At 40.6% G+C, this 23,039-nt stretch overlaps 1 protein-coding gene across 4 annotated transcripts; it reads right to left on the minus strand.

Moving 5' to 3' along the window:
• Nucleotides 1-538: 538 nt before the first annotated feature.
• PCID2 (PCI domain containing 2) lies at nucleotides 539-23,036 on the minus strand. 4 transcript variants are annotated; one of them, XM_037140690.2, is made up of 14 exons: nucleotides 22,884-23,036; nucleotides 16,825-16,914; nucleotides 15,704-15,777; nucleotides 14,314-14,379; nucleotides 13,306-13,347; nucleotides 12,283-12,337; nucleotides 9,160-9,263; nucleotides 6,942-7,017; nucleotides 6,081-6,222; nucleotides 4,356-4,456; nucleotides 3,091-3,164; nucleotides 2,812-2,937; nucleotides 1,873-1,996; nucleotides 539-1,518 (listed from the first exon to the last, which is right to left on the minus strand). In XM_037140690.2, the coding sequence occupies exons 1-14, from the start codon at nucleotides 22,950-22,952 to the stop codon at nucleotides 1,429-1,431; spliced, it is 1,233 nt and encodes a 410-aa protein (XP_036996585.2). In that variant the 5' UTR covers nucleotides 22,953-23,036; the 3' UTR covers nucleotides 539-1,428. The 4 variants fall into 4 exon arrangements, with proteins under 4 accessions (XP_036996585.2, XP_036996605.1, XP_036996594.1 ...); XM_053659921.1 differs by having other exon boundaries at nucleotides 1,429-1,518; nucleotides 1,873-1,949; XM_037140710.2 differs by lacking the exons at nucleotides 12,283-12,337; nucleotides 13,306-13,347; nucleotides 14,314-14,379; ... (1 more) ...; nucleotides 16,825-16,914; nucleotides 22,884-23,036 and adding an exon at nucleotides 9,565-12,220.
• Nucleotides 23,037-23,039: the final 3 nt, after the last annotated feature.

Raw genomic sequence — 23,039 nt, forward strand, 5'->3', positions numbered from 1 at the left:
GCTTCCCTGCAGATCAGAACTCCACATGGGGGGTCCAAGTTTGAAAAAGAAAAGTGAAAGGTACAGAGAATAAGTAGCATAGATGGTTGGCAAAAAATACACAGGGGGAGGTTAAGAATAGTATGGGAAATGTAGAAGCTAAAGAACTTACATGTATGACACATGGACATGAACTAAAGCGGGGGAATGTGGGTGGGAGGGGGTGTGCAAAGTGGAGGGAAGGGGGGAAATGGGACAACTGTAATAGCATAATCAATAAACTATATTTAAAAAAACTAAAAAAAAAAAAAAGGGTGAGAGCCAAAATGAAAAGTGAGAATAGAAATGATATTCACTTTTAAATTAATCTCTTAAGGAAGTATCAAAACTGCTCAACTACATGCCTAAAATTTCCAGCCCCCCCGTTTCCTCGAGTGAAATAAAGGAGCTTCTATGGGCCGACTGCTCTGCAGACCAGCAGACGGTGGAGAGGGGGCGGCTCTGACTCCAGGCACACACGCGCTAGGGTCAAGGGTCACGGTTGTCTGCTGGGGCCCTGTCACACAGAGTTGTTGAAAAGTGGAGGGGATTTTTTTTTTTGAGGGGTTAAAAATGTGAGTTAAGTACTCTTTTGAGTGAAGTATAGGGAATTAAACACAATTCAGATGTTTAAGCCTTATAGGTCTTAAACAGAGTACGTATCTCTTTCTTTTCTATTACTGTATTTTAATCCCAGAATAAAACTTTTTTTCCCAATCACCAGGTGCTCTGGCCCATTTCTCTGAAAGGACTTTGGCAAAAATAAATTATGCTGGGTGGGGAGGAGGTTAGGGGGTGGAGGAATTAAGCAAAAAGGAAAAAGGACTCATGGACATGGTCAATGATGCGGTGATTGCAAGGGGAGAGGGGTATAAGGGAATTAAATGGTAATGAAAAAATACAATAAAAAATAAATATGCTAATCAATGCAGACTAATGGTAAAGACAATGCATGAACAAAAATGAATTTTAAAGTCTTAGCAGAATTTGGTTTCCAGGAAGATATAATAAAAAACATATCACTTGTATAAATTCAGAAAGGCTTTTTTATAGAACAAATAATATAAAAAGTTACAAAGACGCATTTATGAATAACTCTTAGGAGAAGTAAACTGTAGCTGCCTTGGAAACGCAGCCTCCTTCACAGAGGTTTCAGCAACAACTCCGGAGCCGAAGGAGGTGTCTGCTATGTCTGAAAAGGAGTTCCAAGTCTGCACGAGGTGGACGTTACTTGAGTGACGCGGGAACTTCAAGGCATCTGTGTATGCCGGCAAACTCAGACTCAACATCCCTGGGAAAAGAGCCCCAGAGAAATCCCTGCTGTAGAAAATAACATCACGGCCAAGTACTGAGTTCATCAGTATGATAAAAACTAGAGGAACACACTTCTTCTCAGAACTGTTCATACATTCAACACACTGTAGACAGCGGAGGAAATGGGTTTTGCTTGCTAACCACTAGCTTCTGATGCTGGTGTGATATATAGCCTTTAATGTGACCCTGTAGGAGAAAAACAGAGGGTTGGCTTATGTTTCTGAGTCACATCACTGAAGCCGAGTGAGTTAAATACTTAGTTCTGTGGCATAAGCATTCTGACCCAATCACACTGCAATTCAGGTCATTGGGAGGACAATGAATAAATACATATGTGAAAAATATATAAATATATATTTTATCAACCCACCCACACCCCCTATACAACTCTTTGAGTATCATGGTATTTCCTGGGATAAAATCAGTTCTATCAGAAAATACCTTCAGAAAAGCAAAGGACCTGATGACAATTTTAATGACACTACATCAGAACTTCACATTCTAGGCCAAGTCCTAACCTGAACCAAGGGGCTCACGCACCATGTATATCAGGTTGGCCAAAATACACTGAACTTCATCGATGTCCACGTCTTCCACTTGCATGAATTTCAAGGCAACTAGAAAAGCATCCAGAGACAACTGGTGTGTTTTGAGTAACAAGTACCTGCAAGAGGCAAACAAAGGCCCACACTAGTCACCAACTGGATGCAAATACTTCAAAGGCTGAGAAAAGGTACACTGATTGAGTCAGCAGAAAACATACCTTTTAATAAACTACTGTTCAAACAGAATGAGAAGAACTTCCACCTATTCAAGACACTCTAAAACAAGAGCTATTAAACATAGTTTTGACTTCTCAATTTTAAAAAGCCACTAATACAAATATAATATTTTATACATACTAGATATTTCATTGAATCTAAGAAGCAGATATTTTCACATTTTAATATCTTTGAAATCTACCCACAGCTATAAAAAGTCTGCCTTTGTTTGAAGTTTAAGTAACTGAGACCCTGTTGGGACAGAACCTTGGGGAAGAGTCAACTTCCAGTGCTACATGGAAAAACACAACTGCAGAAGAACTCAGCTTTCTGACAGACAGGAGTGGCAGGGGGAGGCCGGGTTGATCATGAATAAGGAAAGGAACAATTAGTCCCACACGCTCTGACGAAATGTCAAATATTTTATTCGTAGGCCCGGCGTTTTAAAATATTTATTACAGAGTTCCATTATCACTCACCACCTGAGTAAGTCCCCCCACAAATGAGCCTCTGCTCAGCACTCACGGCACCGAGGCCTGTAAGGCAGTGGGTGGGCCAGGGAAGTTTGAGTTTATCCCACACAATTAAAGGAAGAGCAATGGGACCTCGTCCACACAGACTGACACCCCACCCCAGAGGACACAGCACCTGCTCTTGTAACTCCACTGCATGAGTCATGCTGAGAGTTTAAACTTATTAAAAGAAATATTTTGCTCACACTTTTTTAAAAAGGTTCCTGTAGGTAATGATCTTTAGCTTCTCAAGGATAAGGAAGATGCCACAGCGAATGAAAAAGGTCTCGTGCTTCGTCAGGGCCTCGTTCAGCAGGAGGAGATTGCCTTCGCTGCAGGTGGGGAAAGAAGCGCCAGCACAGTCACAGAGCAGAACCTCAGGGCAAGGGCGCATCAAAAGCAATCAGCGCTCCTACAACATGTGTGAAATTTTCAGTAATTTTACGTTTTCAAAGATCCCAAATGGAAAAGGACAAATACTCTACCTTACAGCTTTGGTTACTTCGGCAAATTGCATGAGATGATACTTTTTCAAAAGCTCAATGGTTGGCATATGACCCTAAGACAAACAGTTAATTTTCCAGAATAAGAGCACTTTCATTTTTAACAGAATTACCTTTAATAACATTCTTATCAAGGAATTAAGTTTTAAAAATATGCAACCCCATGTTTCTTAGAATTTCTTCCTAAGTAGCTGAACAAGGATTAAAAAACACCATAGTATGCTAGGAAAAAAATAAAAGCTTGTCTAGAAATCAGAAAACCTGATTTCTGATAGAATAGTTTTGTCATTTAATTACATATGACCTTGACCTTCTCAAGTTTCTTATCCTTTATATCACAGGAGGAGGGGGATAACTGAAGAAATCCTAGTATTTCTTTCTAAGATTCAGAAATATAGAAACAACTTCTAGAAGCATCAGCTGGACAAAATTATACTGGGAAGCAGAGCCAGAAGCAGGGAAGGGCGTGCAGCCATTGTTGCTTTTCCATTACAAGCTATCCTGAACTGCAAGTTTTACCCAAATGTGTGTATCACTTTGATAATTTTTTTTAAGTTATAAATGGAAGGAAAGAAAGCTCTATTGATCACTTTGGATGTTTTAGTCAATTAACATACTAGTTTTTTGTCATGGCTTTTTAAGTATCAAAAATAACTTTTGGTGACCAACTAAGACAACCACAGAAAAGCTAAAATTGCACTTTTCTCCACTAGTCCATCTCTATTAATGTAGACTTTGAGGGGGGAACAGAAATAATATGAATTTATTTTCTTTGTCCTACATTATGATACTTTAAAAAAAACTTTTATTATTTATTTATCTTTAGAGGGGAAGGGAAGGAGAGAGGGAGAGAAACATCAATGTATGGCTGCCTCTCATGTGTCCCCTGCTGGGAACTGGCCTGCAACCCAGGCATGTACCCTGACTGGGAATGGAACCGAGTTTTTTTGGTTTGCAGGCCCAAGCTCAATTCACTGAGCTACACCAGCCAGGGCATTATGATACATTTTTGAAGATACTTTAAACACAAAGGAAACACAACAGAAGCCTTTCTAGAAGGATCTGAAAGTGTCAATCATACAGACACACGGTTCAAGCTACACATAAAGCTATTCTTCCTCTATTGTGGGGTATGCTCATATGCAGCTGAGAGTGTCTTCAACTATAAGCCATCTGTTGTATTTTAAGAAGTCTATAAACTTGTTCAAAGCAACAGGACCTGTGAGAGCTAAATAACAATTACTCACCAACAGCATTTTCACTGGCAGTAAATAAATCAGAATCATCCTTTTGTTCTTCTGACTTGCACGGTGGCAGTGCTCAAAGGCGAAGGACAGGTACTCCTCGGCTGTGGAGACACCGCCCCAGTCAGACCCCCCCCCCCCACGCGGCTCCGCGCCGCTCCGCCCGCACACCGCGCGTGGTTCCTGAAGCCGTCTCCCTGCTACTTGTTCTCCCACTGACCCTGACCCAAACGTTCTGAAGTTTTCAGAACTATAAATACCTACCATTAATACTAATAAACCACTCCTTGCTGTGTTAGGTACTCAAAAATACTATTCAATGAACCTTCAGAGGAGAAACATATCAATGCCTTAACAAACCTCAACAGAATAAACTTTAAAAGCTTCTATTCTTATGCTTCATATTTTAAGGGGAAAAAACAGTGATGAGGAATAACCATCTTCAAAAGCCCTAGATTTATGAAAGTTTTTTGTGAAAGAAAATTTGAAGTTGGTCTGTATGTGCTTATAGAGTAAAAAACTAGAGTGATGACTATGAAAATGCTGTTATTTTTGTTCTCAGAGAATCCATGACTATAAGAAATGGACAAAAAAGTACTTTTTTTTCAAAGATTTTATTTATTTATCTTTAGAGGGGAAGGGAAGGAGAGAGGGAGAGAAATATCAAGGAATGGTTGCCTCTCATGTGTCCCCTGCTGGGAACTGGCCTGCAACCCAGGCATGTGCTCTGAGTGGGAATCGAACTGCAATACTCTGGTTCGCAGGTCCGCACTCAATCCACTGAGCTACACCAGCCAGGGCTAGAAAAGTAATTTTTGTATCTTGTACTGCTTCGTGTACAAATAGCTACTGAAGAAGTGAGTTTAATGAGTTTGGTCTGCCCTGATTGGCATGGCTCAGTGGGCTGAGCACCATCTGGCAAACAAAACATCACCGGTTCAATTCCCGGTCAGGGCACATACCTGGGTCGTGGGCCTGGTCCCCTGTTGAGGGCGTGCGAGAGGCAGCTGATCAATGTTTCTCTCCCTCTCTATTTCCCTCCCTTCTCTTTTCTCTAAAAAGTAAATAAAATCTTAAAAAAGCCTGGTCTGAGTACAATAAAAGAGGTCATAAAGCACCCCCTCATGCCAGCTAATCAAAAGTTTAAAAAGAAAAATACTGGCGTCATGTCCTTCAGGAAGTTGAGGATGTAAACAACATAGTGATGGAATTTCATGAAAGTGCCACTCCGCTGTGGTAAAGACACTGTCACCCAAGGACACAAATATCAAAAATGACAGCAGTGCAAGGACACAGTCCGCTGCTCGCCTGGGGACTCCCCGCCGTATTTCCACGCAGCAGGGAGGCAGCCAGGCGCAGCGCGGCCCCGTCTCCACACCCCGTGCCACTGCCATCAGCAGGGCGCGACAGGCGAAGACTATGACTTACGTTCAATGCCAAGAACGCTGCTGCTTAATTACCTCACAAACAAAGATGTCCAGAATGACTGAGATTCTCCATGTATTTAGAGACCCAATTTAATGAAGAAACTTCAGTACAACTTTCCTTGTATTTAATCAACTTCAGTGTCAAAAATAAACAACAAAAATATAGCATGGACTTGGTTCACACCTGTATTCCACCTTAAGTAATAACACAATGCAATCACTGTATTCTCTGAAGCTACACCACAGATCTGTTCAGAATGCAATGTTTTTAAAATAAGGGGGAAGAAGACTGACAACATACCTTGCTTAAAGTCACTATCGAACATAGCCTTGCGCCCAACATAGTACCTGTACGTCACCCTCTGTGCTGTGCTATAATCGTCTTTCAGGTTCGAGCTGTCAATGGCTCTGATGAGAGGTTTACACAAATGGAGTTTGTTGATCTATGACAAATGACAACGTACTTAAAACACTATTTTAAAAAAACAGGCAGGACAAAAACTTTCACTTCACTAAGCACATCGCCCTCCACTGTGAATTACAAAACCCAAGATACCATCACAACTGACTACTGAATACTAACATCGAGACCACAGTCTGTATGGCATAGATCACATCCACTTTAGAAAAGGCCCTAAGAAGCGCTTCAGACAGAGCTGCTTCCAGGGCAGATGTTCCCCCAGATGGAAGGCCCACCCAGAGGGGCCAGGTCCCAGCAGCTGCTTTGACATAGCTGCTTTTCACCTGGCCAACTTCATGTAGCGAAGAATGATTACTCCACCCATCCACCCGCCCATCTGTTCTGTAGCTAATTATTACCATAGCAGGCAAAGGCTCTGGAGTGAAACTCCTCACTTAGAGCCCAGTTCAACACAATGGGCACGCTGCTTAACACGCAGGCATCTCAGTTTCCCCTGGAGCTCCCAGCATGCACCTCGTAGGGCTGAGGTTTAAACAACATGACACTATTTACAATGGCTTCTTGCACTTAGTAGGCACTCAACACACATTAGCTCTTAGGGTTATAAATATGGCTGGGTGATGACCATTTCCCAAGCAGTGCCAGGAGGCTAGCTGATAATTAATAGAAATGTTAACTGGGAAGACAGGGAAAAAGAAAACTCATAAAGACATATTACACAGTATTCAAACAGAAGCATACCTTAAAGTAAATCTTGAATAACTGATTCACCAGAAACAGCATCCCCCACTTCTTAGAATCCTCTATACCAGCACGGCTATGGGAACATAATTTTTATAGTTACATAGAAAATAAGAATTTTACTTATAAATCACAAAATAAACTGCCTAAACAAATAAATATCTTGAGATAAAATCTCAAAGCTTAAGTCATATTAATGAAAAAAAGTAACATTATATAAGAAGGTATTTTACCTAATAGGTAAAATTGAAGAGTCCAAGCCAGGAACTCTACTCCCAGTTAAATATTTGGCAACACACTCTCTCTGCTGCAGCAGCTGAAACTGCTTAGTTTGCAGCAATATTATGTAACAGCTAATTGTTATAAAACATTGTTAAAAAATGAAAAGGTATTTTCTCTTATCATCACAACAAAATGAAATACTAAAATACACAACGATGCCCGTGAATCTCGGAAAGAGCGGGACGTGGAGCACACACGGAGTGGAGTGGGTCAATTTATACGAAGTTACCAAACAGGCAGAACTAACCTACGGGAGGAAACACAGAACTGTGCTGAGGGACTGCCTGAGAAGAGGGCAGGACGGAACTTTCTGGGCTGGTACGAATGTCCTGCCTTACAATAGGGGTTTGGGTTATATAGGTATATGTACTTGTCAAAACTCAGTCAATATACAGTTACAATTTGTGCGGTTCATTGGATGTAAATTCTGTCTCAAAATACAAAAGAGAAACAAGTACTTAGGGGCAAGTTTACCCATTGTTTAGGGGAAATTGCACTGATGTATGCAATTAACACTGAAGTGCATCAGAAAAAAGATAAACTTCTAGATGGATAGAGGGAAAGGCGCATGAACAGATGATAAAGCAGGTACAGTAAAATGTGATAGAAGTGCTGAGTATATGGGTGTTCACCATAAAATTCTTCCAACTGTACTGAACATTTGAAAATTTTCATGATGAAACACGAGAGATCTTGCTTGTTTATTTACATATTGAAAGCTTTACTTTTTCTTTCTTTGCTTTATGATATCCTAAAACTCTCAGTCCAATAGACATTTTATAATGGGTGAAGAGCTGGAGTTTCAAGAGTAAAATGGGAACTCTGTAAGTTGAATCAGATGGAAAGTCTAGAATCAAAAAATAAGTAGTGACCAATAAGAGCAGTCAACTTGAGACAAGGTCAACATAAATTACCCAAAATGAAATAGAGGCAGGGAAAAAGATGGAAAAATAAATAAGCAGAGAGCATCAGTGCCCTGTGGAATATCATCATGTGGCCTAACATGTATGTAATTGGAGTCCCAGAAGAGAAGGGAAATAATGGAGCCAGAAATAGTTGAAGAACACAAAAAAATTAAATTAGAAGAATCTGATAAGCAACATCAATTACAGATCCAAGAAGCCCAGTGAACAATAAACAGGAGAGACAGAGAAGCACATGGGCACATGGGGGTCAAGTTCCTGAAAGCTAAAAGTGAAAAGAAAGAACAGGCAGAGGAAAGAGAATCATTACCGTATTTTGCAGACTATAAGACGCACCCAGTTTTTAGAATAGGAAAAAAATAGGAGGCTCCTGCTTCCTGTGACCCTGCTCCACGGCCACCCCTCACCCCCTACAATGAGCCAGGTAAGCTACATTCAGATTATAAGATGCACCCCCGTTTTCCTCCCAAATTGGGGGGGGGGTGTCTTATAGTCTGAAAAATATAGTACTTACCAAGAGACAACAATAAGAGTGAAAACTGACTTTTCATCAAAAACATAGGAAAGCTGATAGAATGACATTTAAAGTGCTAAAAGAAAAAAAAAAAGTCCAATCCTGAATTCACCTAGCAAAAAGATCCTTCAAAAATGAAGACAAAATAATTCCAGAAAAATGAAAGTTTAGAATAATCATTGTCAGCAGACCTACACTAAAAGCAAAATGCTAAACCAAGTTCTCAGAGTGAAGGGAAATGGTACCAGATAGGAACTCAGATCTACAGGAAGGACTAAAGAGCTCAAATGGTAAATATGTACATAAGCATAAAAGCCTATTTTTTTGTTTTCTTATTTTCTTCCGAAACAACTGACTGTTTAATGCAAAAAATAAAATGATGGTGTGATTACAACACGTGCAGAAGTAAAACAAATGTCAACAACAGACAAGGTCAGGGAAGGGACAATGTGTGATGAGAGCGGACTGGGAACAGCTCGGCCTCCAAAACCTTACTCACGTGTCACTGGCACAGACGCGGAAACAGCTCATCAACAACTCAGCTGCTTTTTCCAGCATGTCCCCAACTTTGCCTTTTCCTTTCTTAACCAACTGCTGATCTGCCTGATAGAATATAAAAACATTTACTTTCTTTTTCTGCTCCATTCCTTAATTAAAAAAGAAAATCAGAACAGCTAGAAGAAAATAAAATGGCTACAGCTAACAGTCGAAGTCCCAAAAGGTTCTGGTGAAATCATCTATTCTATTCTATGACATTTTTAAAAATTGAGAAATTATACCTTAGTTCAACTCTTCCACAAATCAAACCTCTCTTCAACTGATTCAAGCTAGTAAGTCAATCACCAGTGTTTTAAGCCTACATTGCATGTAACCCTGGTTTTGTTCCCTTAGTCACTGACCTTACCTTCTTGTACACACAACTCGTCCTTGAAACACATTTTCCACAGACATCAATGTCATCGCCAAGTCTGAGCCTTCCCTTGTTTTTAGGATAGTCTTCAGTAAAAGAGAACCGGTTTTCTCCCACTCATATTCTCCCTTTCACAGGTTCTCAGACTACGGTCTATGAACTCCTGAGAGGCTTCAAGATACCTGCACATGGCCTGCAGACTGGCACTATTTTCACCATAAGAACACTAAGCCGTTATTTCTTTATACGTCATTGACATCTGCACCGTTGGCACCAACGGTGCAGACACAATAGTCGGTGGAACCACCAGGGCCTGCCCGGGGGGCACCACCCTGAGCAGTCATCGTTTCCTTCACATGACGCATGTACTGTCCATCGATTAATCAATCGCCCAATAAAGCTGACTTCACTTTAAAATGCCCTTAATGATGCCGCAAATGTTAATTTCATCGTCCTCGTCCTTGAATACAGCAATGTTTAAACTCCTCGTGACGAGAGAGGAAGCACACACGAAGCCCGTGAGCACAGGCTGAAGCAGAGGCCGTGCTGCGGAGGAGGACTCGGCCGCCAGCGGCACAAACGCCCGCCGCCAGGCCAGGCAACGCAGGCACGCGCCCGAGCGCGGAGGGACGCCCAGCCCAGGCCAGGCAAACGGCTGGCAGTGTTTGTTGCCAATGACAATATTTGCGCTTTCAAGAAAAAAACAAGAATTTTGGAAAACCTGTATGGAGCACCTTGAACCTGGCAGATTTCTATTACATCAGCACTTTTCTGACGAGGTCACTGTAGATACTAACAAATATAGAATTTGGGGGTTTTTTTTGTTTGTTTTTACCTAATGAACTGTATCAGCATTGGGAACATCTGCATAACTCAGTGAACTAAAAATTTCCAAATGTTCAATATATGTTACAAAACCAGGCAAGGGCAAAAACATCCATTCTGGGTGCCAGTGGATTTTGACGTAACAGTAGAAAAAGTTCACTGCTAAGTTTCAGAGGCCCCATTAAAATTAATCTTTAAAAACTAGCATTTGGAGTTTGGGTATAGCTCAAAGGTTATCTATAATCTGATCTATATCAACTATCTGAAAAGGCTACTAAAATACTTCTCCCTTTCCCATTTACATCTGTGTAGGCCAGATTGTCTGCATATATTCAACCGGAACAACATATTAAACACAGAAGCAGAAATGAGAATCTGGGTGGCTTCTGTTAAACCAGACTTAAAAAAGTTTAACTTGTAAAAGAATGCCACTGTCAGTACTGTTCGTTCTGGAAATAGTCATTTTTAATTTAAATGTTGTGTTACCATGTAAAAGCCTTATTACTACTTTAAGTTAATAAATATTAAAATTTTTCCCCGTTAAAATTTCTAATACAGTAAATCTAAATAAATTTAACACATATAAACAAAAGTTTTGGGGGGACCTCAGTAATCTTTATTTAAGTGACTATAATTTCAGTTCTGGGATTTCCATCTGGCCCTTCCTTACATCTCCTACTGCTCTGCTGAGACTACCCACAGTTCCATGTGTTTCAAGTGTGGTCATAACCACTCTAATGGCTGGGACAGAATCCTCACTGGGGAACTCCAACACTGTGTCACCTCAGTGTTGGGGTCTGTTGATTGTCTCTCCTCATTCAACAGCTCAAAAGGCCAAGATTTTCCTGATTCTTGGTATGTTAAGTGATTTTCAATTATATCCTGGACATTTAGGGTATTACTACCATATAAGACTGTGGACCTTATTTATCTTCTTTCAGCAGGCCTCTGCTGATACCATGCTAAGGGGTAAGCGAGCCTCCCCCTCTTTGGCACTGGGCGAGACAGGGGTCTGGCTCCCCATGGGCCTTGCTGACAGGGGTGGAGACCTACATATTTTGCGTGAAGTGCAGCAGAAATTGTCAAAGAGGTCTGTTTTGATGGGCTGCCTCGCCCCTTCCTGCTCTCCCAGGGGCTTCTTCATCTCTGCCTGTTGGTGTTCATGAGTTTCAAGCTTTTCTGAAACCAGAGCTAGGCCAGACAGGAGGCAAAAAAGAAATGCGGGAAACTCACTACTCCTGCTGTTTTGCAAGTCCCTGTCCCTACTTCTCTCCACGTCTCAGAGCCATGTTGGCTTTAAAATGCCCAGCAGGAGGAATAGGAAAAATGTGCCTACTCTACCTTGTCCAGACTCAGAAGTCATTAATAATTTTTAAAACTGTAAAGGTGGTATTAGGACCAAAAAGCTGAGAAACATTGCTCCAAAGTTGTCTTATGTAGATCCCACCGAGGAGAAGTCAACTCTATAAAATCCAGGATCTTACTTCCTCACACCAGAGAAATCCCTAGCTATTGCCTCAATCTACATTAAGTTGCAATTCTTTAAAACAGGGGACGGGGCATATCTTAAGAGTAGAAGAGAACGCAGAATTGCTCATCTATTATTTCTCCATCCCCTTTGAAAAAAGTACTGCATGCCATAAATGGTAAACCATATACAGAAACAACTCCCTCTATATCTACAGTGTGAAAACCAATGTTTGCTTAACTCTGTTCTCATCGATCCAAACAGAACAATTAGTTTAAGACCTTCCCTGTTCTTTTGCTCTCTACACTCGACATATCCCAACCCCCACTCACACCTCAAAACATCTGTAAAGAATGACATGAAAATAAGCAATAGATACCAATAGGTTATAAAACAATAATGATAAAAAATGAACTTACATTATTGGCAAATACTCGAAGGTCAAGTGCTACTGCATACATAACAGGCAGAGCCCTATAGGGGCAAAAAAGCAGGTGTGTTTGAAAAAGCTATGAGGTCAGAGAGTCCGTTTCCAGTGGTGGGAATGATGCCAACACACAAGGCAAATGTCCGAAATGGGAGTCAGCACCCTTCCAAGAATTCAACAGCTACTGTTACCTTCCCCATCTTTCATCAGGATAGCTTGCAGCCCTTGGGCTTCCTGATGGACAAAGAGGCCAGACCCTGAAGTGCTCTATACATACGAGCTGGGACCCTCCTCAGAGGCCTAGATCCTGGTCTAGCTAGGTCCTCAGTCAGAGGCAGCACCTCCTCACGTTCTTCCCAGAACACCCTCCTTCCCCACGATTACCCAAACAGCTCCATTAGAAAGGGTGTGGTTTAGTAAGATTTCCTAAGAGCAACCAGAGTATGCAAGAGACAAAATGCCATAAAACAATTATTTAAAAATCTAGCTAGCAGTATTGGGCTTCCTTTCATGGGTAAGATAAGCTTTCACTTAAAAAAGGTTGGCTTTTTTTCTGTTTTATTTCCAATGTAAACAAAATTTCATTATTTACCTAGTTTGTTAGTAAATCATAAAATTAATAACAAGTTTGGTGACCAATTTAAAATGACCCAACTATTATGCATCACATCACCCAAAGGAACTGCAGTTGGCCTACTCCTTTTGTCTGAGTTTAAAACCGAAAGTAAATTCAAAATTGTCAACTGAAGGGAAAAAAGGATTTCATTGATATTTTGGGGCACAGAAGGGCTAAAATAAAAACACCACTTCATGTTAATAAACACAATGCAAATAATCTGACTGAGCTGCCACTTAAGTTTACACTGACTATTAAAATTCCATTATCCATGTTGATTGTATTACATCAACATGTAATATTAAGTGTCCACATAGAAAAGTTTTATCTAGAAAAAAATTTTAAAGCTTCTGCTAAAAAACATGGCTAATTTTCCCACTTGCCACCATTCATACGTACCAGTTTTCTTCTTTGTGGGCCTGAAATGCCCGCAGGAATGACGTGCTACGTTAAGGAAGGTGCAATGTGTGAAATTCAAATGATGTCACAGTGAGGATACAAAGTAAGAATTCCAACTGCAAGGGGGATAGCTCATCACTGAGAAAGTTCTGTGAAATCACAGCTGTAAGTTCTTGAGGAAAAAAATGTATAAATCCACTTAAAATTATCTGAGTATCATATGGTACAAGAATACTAAATATGTTTATTTCATACATACTTTCTCCAAAGTAAGAAAAAGACTACTGTTACAAGATTTTTTAAAGTTGACGATCTCAAACACTTTATTTGGTTTCTCTAAGCCCAGATGGTCACGTGTGATATGTAATAGGAGGTGGAGTCTGCAGTGTGAGGTTTAATTAATCGATTATGGAATGCCTAAATTCAAAGGAGACTTACTAGTTACCAACCAACTCTCGTCCATGTATACTTAAATAACAGGGTTTAAAAAATAAGCAAACGGAGTGCAGAGATACATACAAATACTAGAACACTCACTGACTAGGGCCTTAGCTGTCAGCTATCACTTAAATGATTTACATCAGAAATAGGCTGGATTAAGGTCTTTACTGACCACAATTAAGTGACAATGTGTGTTGAGTCCGCTCTTGTCCATCTACACCTGGGTTTTGGAGTTTCATATTCCACCAAGGACTTAACTAGTCCCTGTAACTACATGTAATGCCTTAGAGGCAACAAGATATTATTTTTTTACAACAGAATTAAATAAAATCCTTAATTATAACCAAATCCTTACCATGTAAAGTTAATAGAATGATAGCTGTAAGATATATGCTAAATTTAAGTACCCAAGAGAAAGAGGGAAATGAGTTTCTCTTCCAAAAGGTTTTAATTCCTCCCTAACTACAGGGATAAATAAAATTAGCCCAAGATCTCAACATCTTAAACTCCAAACAATCCATTGTACCTGTTATAAACTGAACAGTTAACACAAGTGACAAAGGATATTGGACGATGACAGTCTGGCACTTATACGCCTCGATGAAGTCATGGTTCCCCACCGCGTAGGTGCACCTGGAAAGGAGACACTGCAGACTGAGGGCGGGGCGGCGGTAAAAACCTCCAAGTGGACTAGGCAGCCCACCCATCCTTCACCACAAACATCCTAGTTCTCAACTGACCCTGGAGTGGAAGCTGGATCTCCTGCTTGGCAGGCTATGAAAGTTGGAAAAACACACAAATAACTATTTGAAGTGAAATGAGTTGGTAAATTATGAAATCACACATTAGGTTTTGAGACTACTCTTTCAAGTCCCAGAAGGAGAACCCAGCTGCTGGTAGGTTTTATTAGTAACATGCACTGACAATACACTGTGGCACTTAAATAAGTGATGACCTTCTGACTAGACACCCCACCCCGCTGGGTAGGTCAGTATTAGTTCATCGACAAATCTGTAATCTCACGGCACACTGCACAGAAAGAGGAAATTGCAGGGTACCTTACATTACAAAGAACACAGTAGCACCCCAACTTTTCCAAAGATCTCACATGGCTACCCCAACTTGCCCCCACAACCCCAGCCTGTTCTGAAATACTGGAAGCATTGCAGGCAGAAAGGCAATTAAACACCACATGCTTCGAGGACATAAAGCTTTCGATTGATGGTTTAGCAATCAACATAGAAGAAATTAGGTGTAAATAAAAAGCAATATTTCATTTGCTTTGCAGAGCTGCAGTTTCTTCCCCAATAAGGCAAAGAGGTTTAAAACCAGCCATGTGAGTATTTCCCTGAAAAACACAAGTCAACAGTAAGCTCTGCACCCTAATAATGAGAGACCAGTGCACAGTCAGTGATGAATATCAAGTGATTTTTTAAAAGTATCACGCAATAGACATATAAGATACATGATCACAATATAATTTTGTAAATCCTGAGGATATAGTTAGAGCAAGAAAGGGAAAGGGGGAAAGAGGGAGAGGGGATGGGAAAGAGGGAGAGAGAGAGAGAAAGAAAGAAGAGAGAAACATCAATTGGTTGTATCCCATGTGCAATTCAAACAGGGATTGAACCCACAATCTAGCTATGTGCCCTGACAGGGGACCGAACCCACAACCTTTTGGTGTACTAGATGACGCTCCAACTAACTGAACCACCCAGCCAGGGCACAATATAATTTTAACTTTTGAAAACATATGATACTTGAAATGAGAAAATGTTTATTATAATTTTAGTTCTTTAAACTTCAGAAAATTTTCACAGGCTTTTACCAAAGTATATTACAAACACACTTTTCTACTTTTTCAGAGTAATTATTCACTGCTTCAAGCATTAGATGATGTTAAATACAATCCTAATTAATTCAGCAATTTCAAGATCTGCTGGTTTTACTTCCTTACCTTAAATGAGCTGCAAACATTTCATCGTAAGGGGGTTCCAAAACTTGTTGACACTTCTCTTCTGGAGAAGCCAACTATTAATACATTAAATGATAAGAACAGAAATGGCAAAACTGTAATTAACAGGCACAAAAAGAATACAATGTGTAGAGATTTAGACAAATCTGTTTCAAAAGAATTTACACTTTACAGTTAAACAGTAACATTTTATACTTTAGCACTTCTAAATAAAGGGCTCACTACTTCCAACAAATATTTATCAAGCTTTAGCCATGGAGACAGCACAGATGAATACAATGTTTTGTCTACCACAGGCTAGGAAATAGTCTAGGCAATTAAGTACATATCTTAATATTTCATACATATCTTAATATTACCTGTCCGTTAGTCAAGAAATATTTAGAAAGCAGGTACTATGTGCTTAATAAGTAAGGCATGTAACACCTCACATAAATGAAGTCTGATATGCTAGAAAAGATGCCACAATAGGAATCACTCCTTCTCGGCTTTCTGGTGATAGAACCACCCTCTCTCTGTCCTGGGCCAGGTTAGCTGACATTTATTTCTAACTCACCCTTTCTTCTCAATGGCCAGATTTTAGATAATATGAGCACTACAATGGATTACTTAGCATACGGAATTCTTAAAAAGAGGAATCAGTCCACTCTTAATCTGATCCAATGTATATGTAAATGTGGGAGGGGAAAAGGAAAACATCAGGAAAATCACCATTCTACAGTCCTTAATGAAATAACTGACTCGGACAATGGCCACCAGGGAATGGAACTGTCAGACAGAAGTGCATTAGGAAGCACAGAGCAACAGCTACGGTGTATCAGCCCAGCAAGTTGAACCTGAATCTCATCAAGTCTCTGGCACTAATTTCTATTTACAGCAATGGTGTTCAATGTGTTCTGAACATCAGAACAACCTAGGGAATTTTAAATTAAAAAAAAAAAAAAAAAAAAAAAAAAAAAAAGCCTGCTTCTACTCCAGAAACTGGTTTACATGGCCCGAGGTGCAGCCTGCAAGCTGCCGAACACAATCCTCAACAGACGAGTGCAAACTCTACACTAGTCGTAGGACGCTGGCTATGCTGTAGCCCCTGTCGTCTCACCTACCTGAAGCCGTGGGTTGGCAACATGGGGGTGCTTGAAAGACACCAGCTCTGCACAGGATTCCCCATCTCTGGTGTCGATTGCTTCATATACCTGAAGCATGTGAGAAGAGAAAAAGCTAAGTAGAAAATAAAACACTGTTCTAATGGAACCTAACGGCACACTGTATAACCCTAAAATCCATTTTCCCTACTTTGAAAACAGTCAGAATATTCAAAATATAACAGATCAGTATTCTCTGTAGACAGCAAACAATAACTACTTTTCAAAATGATATCTCCTTAAGGCAAATAAACAGATGACTTACTGTTAAAAACCATGAAAAAGCAGAATAAGCCAGTTTATTATTTGATTATTAGTGATGGTGAATTATTCTAGTTTTACTCAGTCATATGAGCAGACATCTGAAAATTCACTTTCACAACTTATGGGGGGAAAAAAACCTATTTCCAAAATTCAAAAGGCCTCCAGCCAACCTAACTATAAAGTAAAAGTGGCAATGGCAATGGCTAAATGAATAGTGTCAAAGTCATAAACAGATACCTGTGTGCTGTAAAAAAGAATGAAGTAAATCTCCATGTAAAACATGGGAAAGTGTCTGCAACATGCTTACTGTTGAGCAAAAGAAAAAAGAGGAAAACTGCATAACTTGACCTGGCAGAAAAAGGAAAAGTATGTACGACACATAAGCACAGGAAGAAGTGCAGGGCCCCACGCCACACCAGCTGGCCCCTCGGACAGTGTGGGGAGCGCTGGGAAGGCTTTTATTTTGTATACTCCTACACTGGAAGACTGTTACAGCAGACAGACATTTGTAATGAGAAAAGGAAATTATATTTTTAAATTATATTCACCAAATGACATAAAAATAAGTGAGGAGAAAGCCAAACATGAAGCTGCATATACTATATAATTTATCTACAATAAAATTAAATATAAATTTAGGCCCACACAAGATTTTGCCCAGAGACATCATAAAGGAATATCCAGATGGCGCACACCCAGAAAGTGCTCACATTCTACCCACCAGTGAAATGCATGAAACACCTCCACATGCCCACAGGAGAGTGAAAATTGAAGAGGCTGAAAATTGAAAATTGACCACACTAAGTGCTCCAAGAATATAAAGCAGCTGAAACTCTCACATATTGCTGGGGGGAGGTAAAGTGGCATCTGCTTTGGGACACTGTTTGGCATGCAAGTTAGGAGACCATACCCCTACTCCCCCACCCAGTAATCCTATCTATGCCCAGGCACCCACAGCCAGAAAAAAATGGAGGCATAACCAAGACACCATGGGGATCGAAACCCTGATCTGCACCACTCAGAGCATTGACAGGGGACGTTTACACCACCTCATCCAATCAAGAATTTGCTACTGGACTGTCAACAAAACTATATAAGCACTTACATTTTGAGCCAACAACTCCACTTCCAAGGATTTACTTTAAAACAAAAAACAAAAGACATTTGTGTCGGGTTACTTATTGATATATTCTGAGTAATGACAAAATACCAGTCCCATCAATATTTTGGAAGGAAGCTGAAAAGGCTGCCAAAGTTCCTGTCACGGGGTGTGTGGGGAGGTGTGTACATATGTGAAGGAAAACAGAGGGATGGTGACAGGCTCTCTTAATGAACTAATCCATCCTTCAGTGGACACTAAGATCATGGGCAACCTGTCATCTGCTCTAGTCACTGTTAGTTACTATGTCATGTCCCAGAAGCTTTGGCCTTTTCATTTAAACACCTCCCACTTGACCATGCAGCTGGACTCCAGTTGAGCCCCTGTTTAGCAGCAACCCCGTTGGCCTGGTACATGAACTGCAGAGCTCACCAGGTAAAGCTCTCTGGCCCTGAGCACTTGTAGTGGTAAGTTCTCTTTTTTGGCTGTTGCTGGTCCCCTTGAAAACTCCAGGCTCCAAGCTGGTCCATCTGGGAATCATCTACTATGGGAACTCATAGTTCCTCAAAAATACATTTACTAGCTGTGTTTCCTTAAAAGACCTAGAAGGAATGACTCCCCGTAGCAAAAGCATACCCAGCACTCAGACTGGTTTTCCAAAGCCATTCCCCACTAAAAGGAACCAGAAGTCCCTGGAGCAACAGCTGATCCAGTGCCAGGACAAGGAAAGAACGAGATGAGCATGGAATAAATATTATTGTGCCAGAGAGCAAAGCAGGTCTTGAAGAAGGATGAAGACATATCAAAAAGCCACAGAAACCAGTAGGAAGGTGCTCCCAGAGGTCAATATTAATAATATTCTTAATATTGGTACTGGATTATAACTTGCATTAAAAATAGTCCATAATGATAATTTTAAAAAGAAGGGCATAGGGGAAAGCATTTTTTAACTGATGAAATACTAATACATGTGGAAAGTATGATAGAAAATCATCACTGGGCAAACACTAATTGATAACATGATTTGGAAAAGGGCCATGAATGAAAACTTAAACCATTTTGTGAAAGAGTCTTGAAGAACAGGATGCTCTTGGGTTCTCCTAGTTCATCCAACAGATTACAAATTAATAACAAGAAAAAGGTACCTCAACACTGGGATAATCTGATGGACGTCAAGTGAATCAGTATCACCAGTGTGCACCATCCAAGGTGAGGCTGTGGGAAATCCACACTACCAAGTTTAACCTAAATCTAATCACCAAGAAGACTCTCAAAGGCAGATTGTGAGGGATCTACAAGTCAACTGGCCAAAACATTTAAAAAAAGGTTAAATGTCATAAAAAAGCCTCCCTCCCCGCAAAAAGGTAAGAGGACTCTTTTGGATTAAAGGACTAAAAAGCACACAAGCCAAAATAAGTATGTGATCTGTCTTGATTCTGGATTTTTAAAAAAGTTCTAATGAACACTTTTAGGAGACAAAGAAAATTAAACTATAGATTCTGTATTAGAAAATGTTGATGCTCATACTGATGTTAAATTTCTTGGATATAATAAATAAGGACACTGCAGTTACACAGCAGATCAGCCCTGATCCTAGGTGAAGGCACAGTGAAGGGCCAAAGGGTCATCAGCTTCCGTTCGCATGGTTCTGGAGAGAGAAGTGCACAAGCCCAGAGGGAAGGACCAAAGCAAACACGGCAGGCCAGGTGAGGGGTATACGTGTCTTCATTGTACTTCTGTCACGTTTTGTTAGTTTGAAAATTTTCAGAATAAAAAGTTGAAGGAAAAATAAAAAATTTATATGTAAACACAGTTTTTAAAAAGTAGCTCACCATTTGAAATAAGTGTTTCCAAAATAGACAAAAGAAATAGAGGACATTAAAAAAATACCAGACCTCAAAAAGATACTAGAAATGTCAACATCCACCTCTGGGGAAAAGGTGGATCTTTTTTTAAACTGAACAATCTGATCTTTTTCTGAATAGAACGATTTCAAAAAGTAGACTACATGGGAAAATATAAGATAAATTAATTCAAATTAAATTAATGTGCCACTTACTTGCCAGTGACTTTGGAAAACCAGTTAACCTCCTTGGTAAAATGGGGTTTGCAATACCTCCTACAAAAACAGTGATTGACAATATCCTGTATACAACAATGCCTAATTCTTCAAGCTGTCCCCTCCCAACGGAAACTAAATTGAATGAATGACCGTTGAAACTCCCAGCACTAAAAAAATGGGCCTCAACAGATGAGGGGACATCTTAGTAACAGACGACTGTCCTTGGGCCTCTCAAGATGGGTGTGCAGGCACTCCAGACCACTCCTCAGGGCTATGTAAGTGGCAGGTCACCTTGAGAAATAAAGTAATATCTCTCTGCCATCCCCACTTCTGGACAAAAGCAGACTAGCTTTCTGCCTGCTACAAAATGGGTGGATTTCCCAATTGCAATGTTTTTCTCTTGATATATCACCTGGTATCTAGGGGAACCAATGCCAACATGCTGATGCCATGCTGCTTGCTATGCTGAGTAATGAGGTTCTTGGTCTCTAACCCAGGAATCATGAAACTGCCAGCATCCATGAAACTAACAGAACTCATTAGCTTATGAGGAGGGTAAAATCAACCCCACACCCAATAGCTATGGGTCACTTAGGAGGTTATCACAGAAACATGGGAAATGAGATATACTACTTGTCCAAAGATATCAGTTGGCTGAGGATGTTGTGACAAGTATCAACTAAGGAATGTCAATGTATCCAAATTGACAAGGTCACTGAGGTTCAAGAAACAATATAATTCAGAAAGTAACAGCCAGATTCTGACAAGAACAGGAAAAGTTGGCTGAAACTTCTATCACCAAAGGCAGGGAGCTTTGTGTTAACAGCACAAACTTAACACTGAAATGAACTCTGGAGCCAAAATTCCTGGTTTGAATGTGCCACTTACTTGCCAGTGACTTTGGAAAACCAGTTAACCTCCTTGGTAAAATGGGGTTTGCAATACCTCCTACAAAAACAGTGATTAAAAATATCCTGTATACAACAATGCCTAGTTCTTCAACAAGCACTAATTGTTCTTCTTCTAATCATCGCCCCAAACTATTTCATCAAATAAGACAAAGGATATATTCTCAGAGTGCCCCTCTGAGAATGCTGACAACAAGCCTGAGACGTAGTTTGGTGAAACAGGGGAATTGTGAAACTTAAAGTCACACAGACCAGCACACATCCTAACTATATCCCTCTCTACAGTGAGTAGGTCTGAGCACCGACAATTCACTCAGCCTTACCATTCAGTCTATGGGCAGGCTTCACTCCCTTCTATCTGCCTCCATATACCCAGTCAACAAACTGTATTATGCATCCACATGAGCAGGGCACCATTCAAGGCACCCGGAATGGAGAAAATAAAAAAAAGAAGAAGAAACAGAACTATGTGTGAGCAAGAAAAATGTAAAAGGTTAAGAAAAACATAAAATTCTAAAGAGATTCTATATTCATATTGGTGCTTCAATGTCTAAATCCTTGCCCGACTTTCAATAAACGGATATTGGAAAATGCTAACTCTGCAAAGATAAGGCCACAGCACACTTATGCTTAAGAAAGGGGCTTAGGCCTCAATCACAAGGCTTCAATCATTTACACATATGTGTTCATATGTGTAAATGAACAAATATTTGTATGTTTTAAATTAAAATAAAAGCATGTATCTGTTTTTTCATGATTTCTGTTTCTCAACCAACTTTCTCAATTAAGCAACTAATGATCATAATCATCTCGGCCTATATCCAACTAGAAATCCTCAATTCAATCCTGCAATTCAATTCATGTCCAAAATTAATTTATTTTTCACTCCAAATCTGCTTATCTGTTGCCTAAGCTGGACTAGAAACCCGGGAATCATTCTGGACTCCTTGCTATCCCTCAGTAACACATTATCATCAAACCTTGGAAAATGTTTGCTTTAGATACTTTAAAAACCCACGTCTTCTCCCCCTTATCCATATTACCACGGTTCTAGTTATGCGAATTAGCAAAATTTAGCGGGAAGAATGAAAGCTTTGAATACACCTACGTTTGAAATATACCACTGTCGTTTACTGGCTTTAAAGACAAAATCCCTACAAGAGACATTTCCCAAAGGTTATAAACTATACGAAGTGCTAACACGGAGCGTGTCCTAAATGTCAGCTGTGACTAGAAGCTTGCAGCCGGGAACACTCGCTATCTCCACCATCTACTTGCAAATGTGTCTTCCGAGAAAAACTCGACGTCAGGCCCTTAGGTCGGGCCTTCATTGAGTACACAAGAGCCGAACCCCCCACTCCCTCGCGTGGCTAACGGATCTATCAGCATCCACTAGGACTAGGGACGCGCCCCCCGACTTCCTACACACACGTCCCTAAACTGAGGGTAGCGACCATCTGCGCATCCCTAGGTCCCCAAGAAACACTGCGTCTGCCGCAACATCCTTGCTTTCCAAGTGGCAGCAAGGGCCCAGCTGCAGTCAGCGAACAGACTCAACAGGACGGACAGTGTCCAATCTGACCCCAGCCAGACACGAGGCGGCTGCCCACCGCATCCCAAGATCCGGCAGGCCAAAGCAAAAGGAATACCCTTCAGACCGCGCGCGACTCGGGGGAACAAACGTTACCTGCTGCAGGTACTGGTTGATGGTGATGTGCGCCATGACAGCGCCCACCGCCCGGACCTGGCGGAGCATGCGCAAGGGGCTGCGCGTCACATCCGTCTCGCGGTCCGTTTCCGGCCTCGCTCCTAGGGACCCACTTTCCTTGCACGTTGGTTCCGG

This window comes from Artibeus jamaicensis, unplaced genomic scaffold, assembly GCF_021234435.1.
Source record: "Artibeus jamaicensis isolate MK-2021 breed Jamaican fruit bat unplaced genomic scaffold, CSHL_Jam_final scaffold_833, whole genome shotgun sequence".
NCBI classification, from domain to species: domain Eukaryota; kingdom Metazoa; phylum Chordata; class Mammalia; order Chiroptera; family Phyllostomidae; genus Artibeus; species Artibeus jamaicensis.

Bases quoted from the DNA above. Each gene is read 5' to 3' on its own strand.
- PCID2 (XM_037140690.2), bottom strand. From the start codon at position 22,952: ATGCTCCGCCAGGTCCGGGCGGTGGGCGCTGTCATGGCGCACATCACC. The intron at 16,915-22,883 runs GTAACGTTTGTT...CACATGCTTCAG, and splicing joins TCAACCAGTACCTGCAGCAG to GTATATGAAGCAATCGACAC. The intron at 1,997-2,811 runs GTGAGCAAAATA...TGCCTCTTGCAG, and splicing joins AGGAACCTTTTTAAAAAAGT to GTACTTGTTACTCAAAACAC.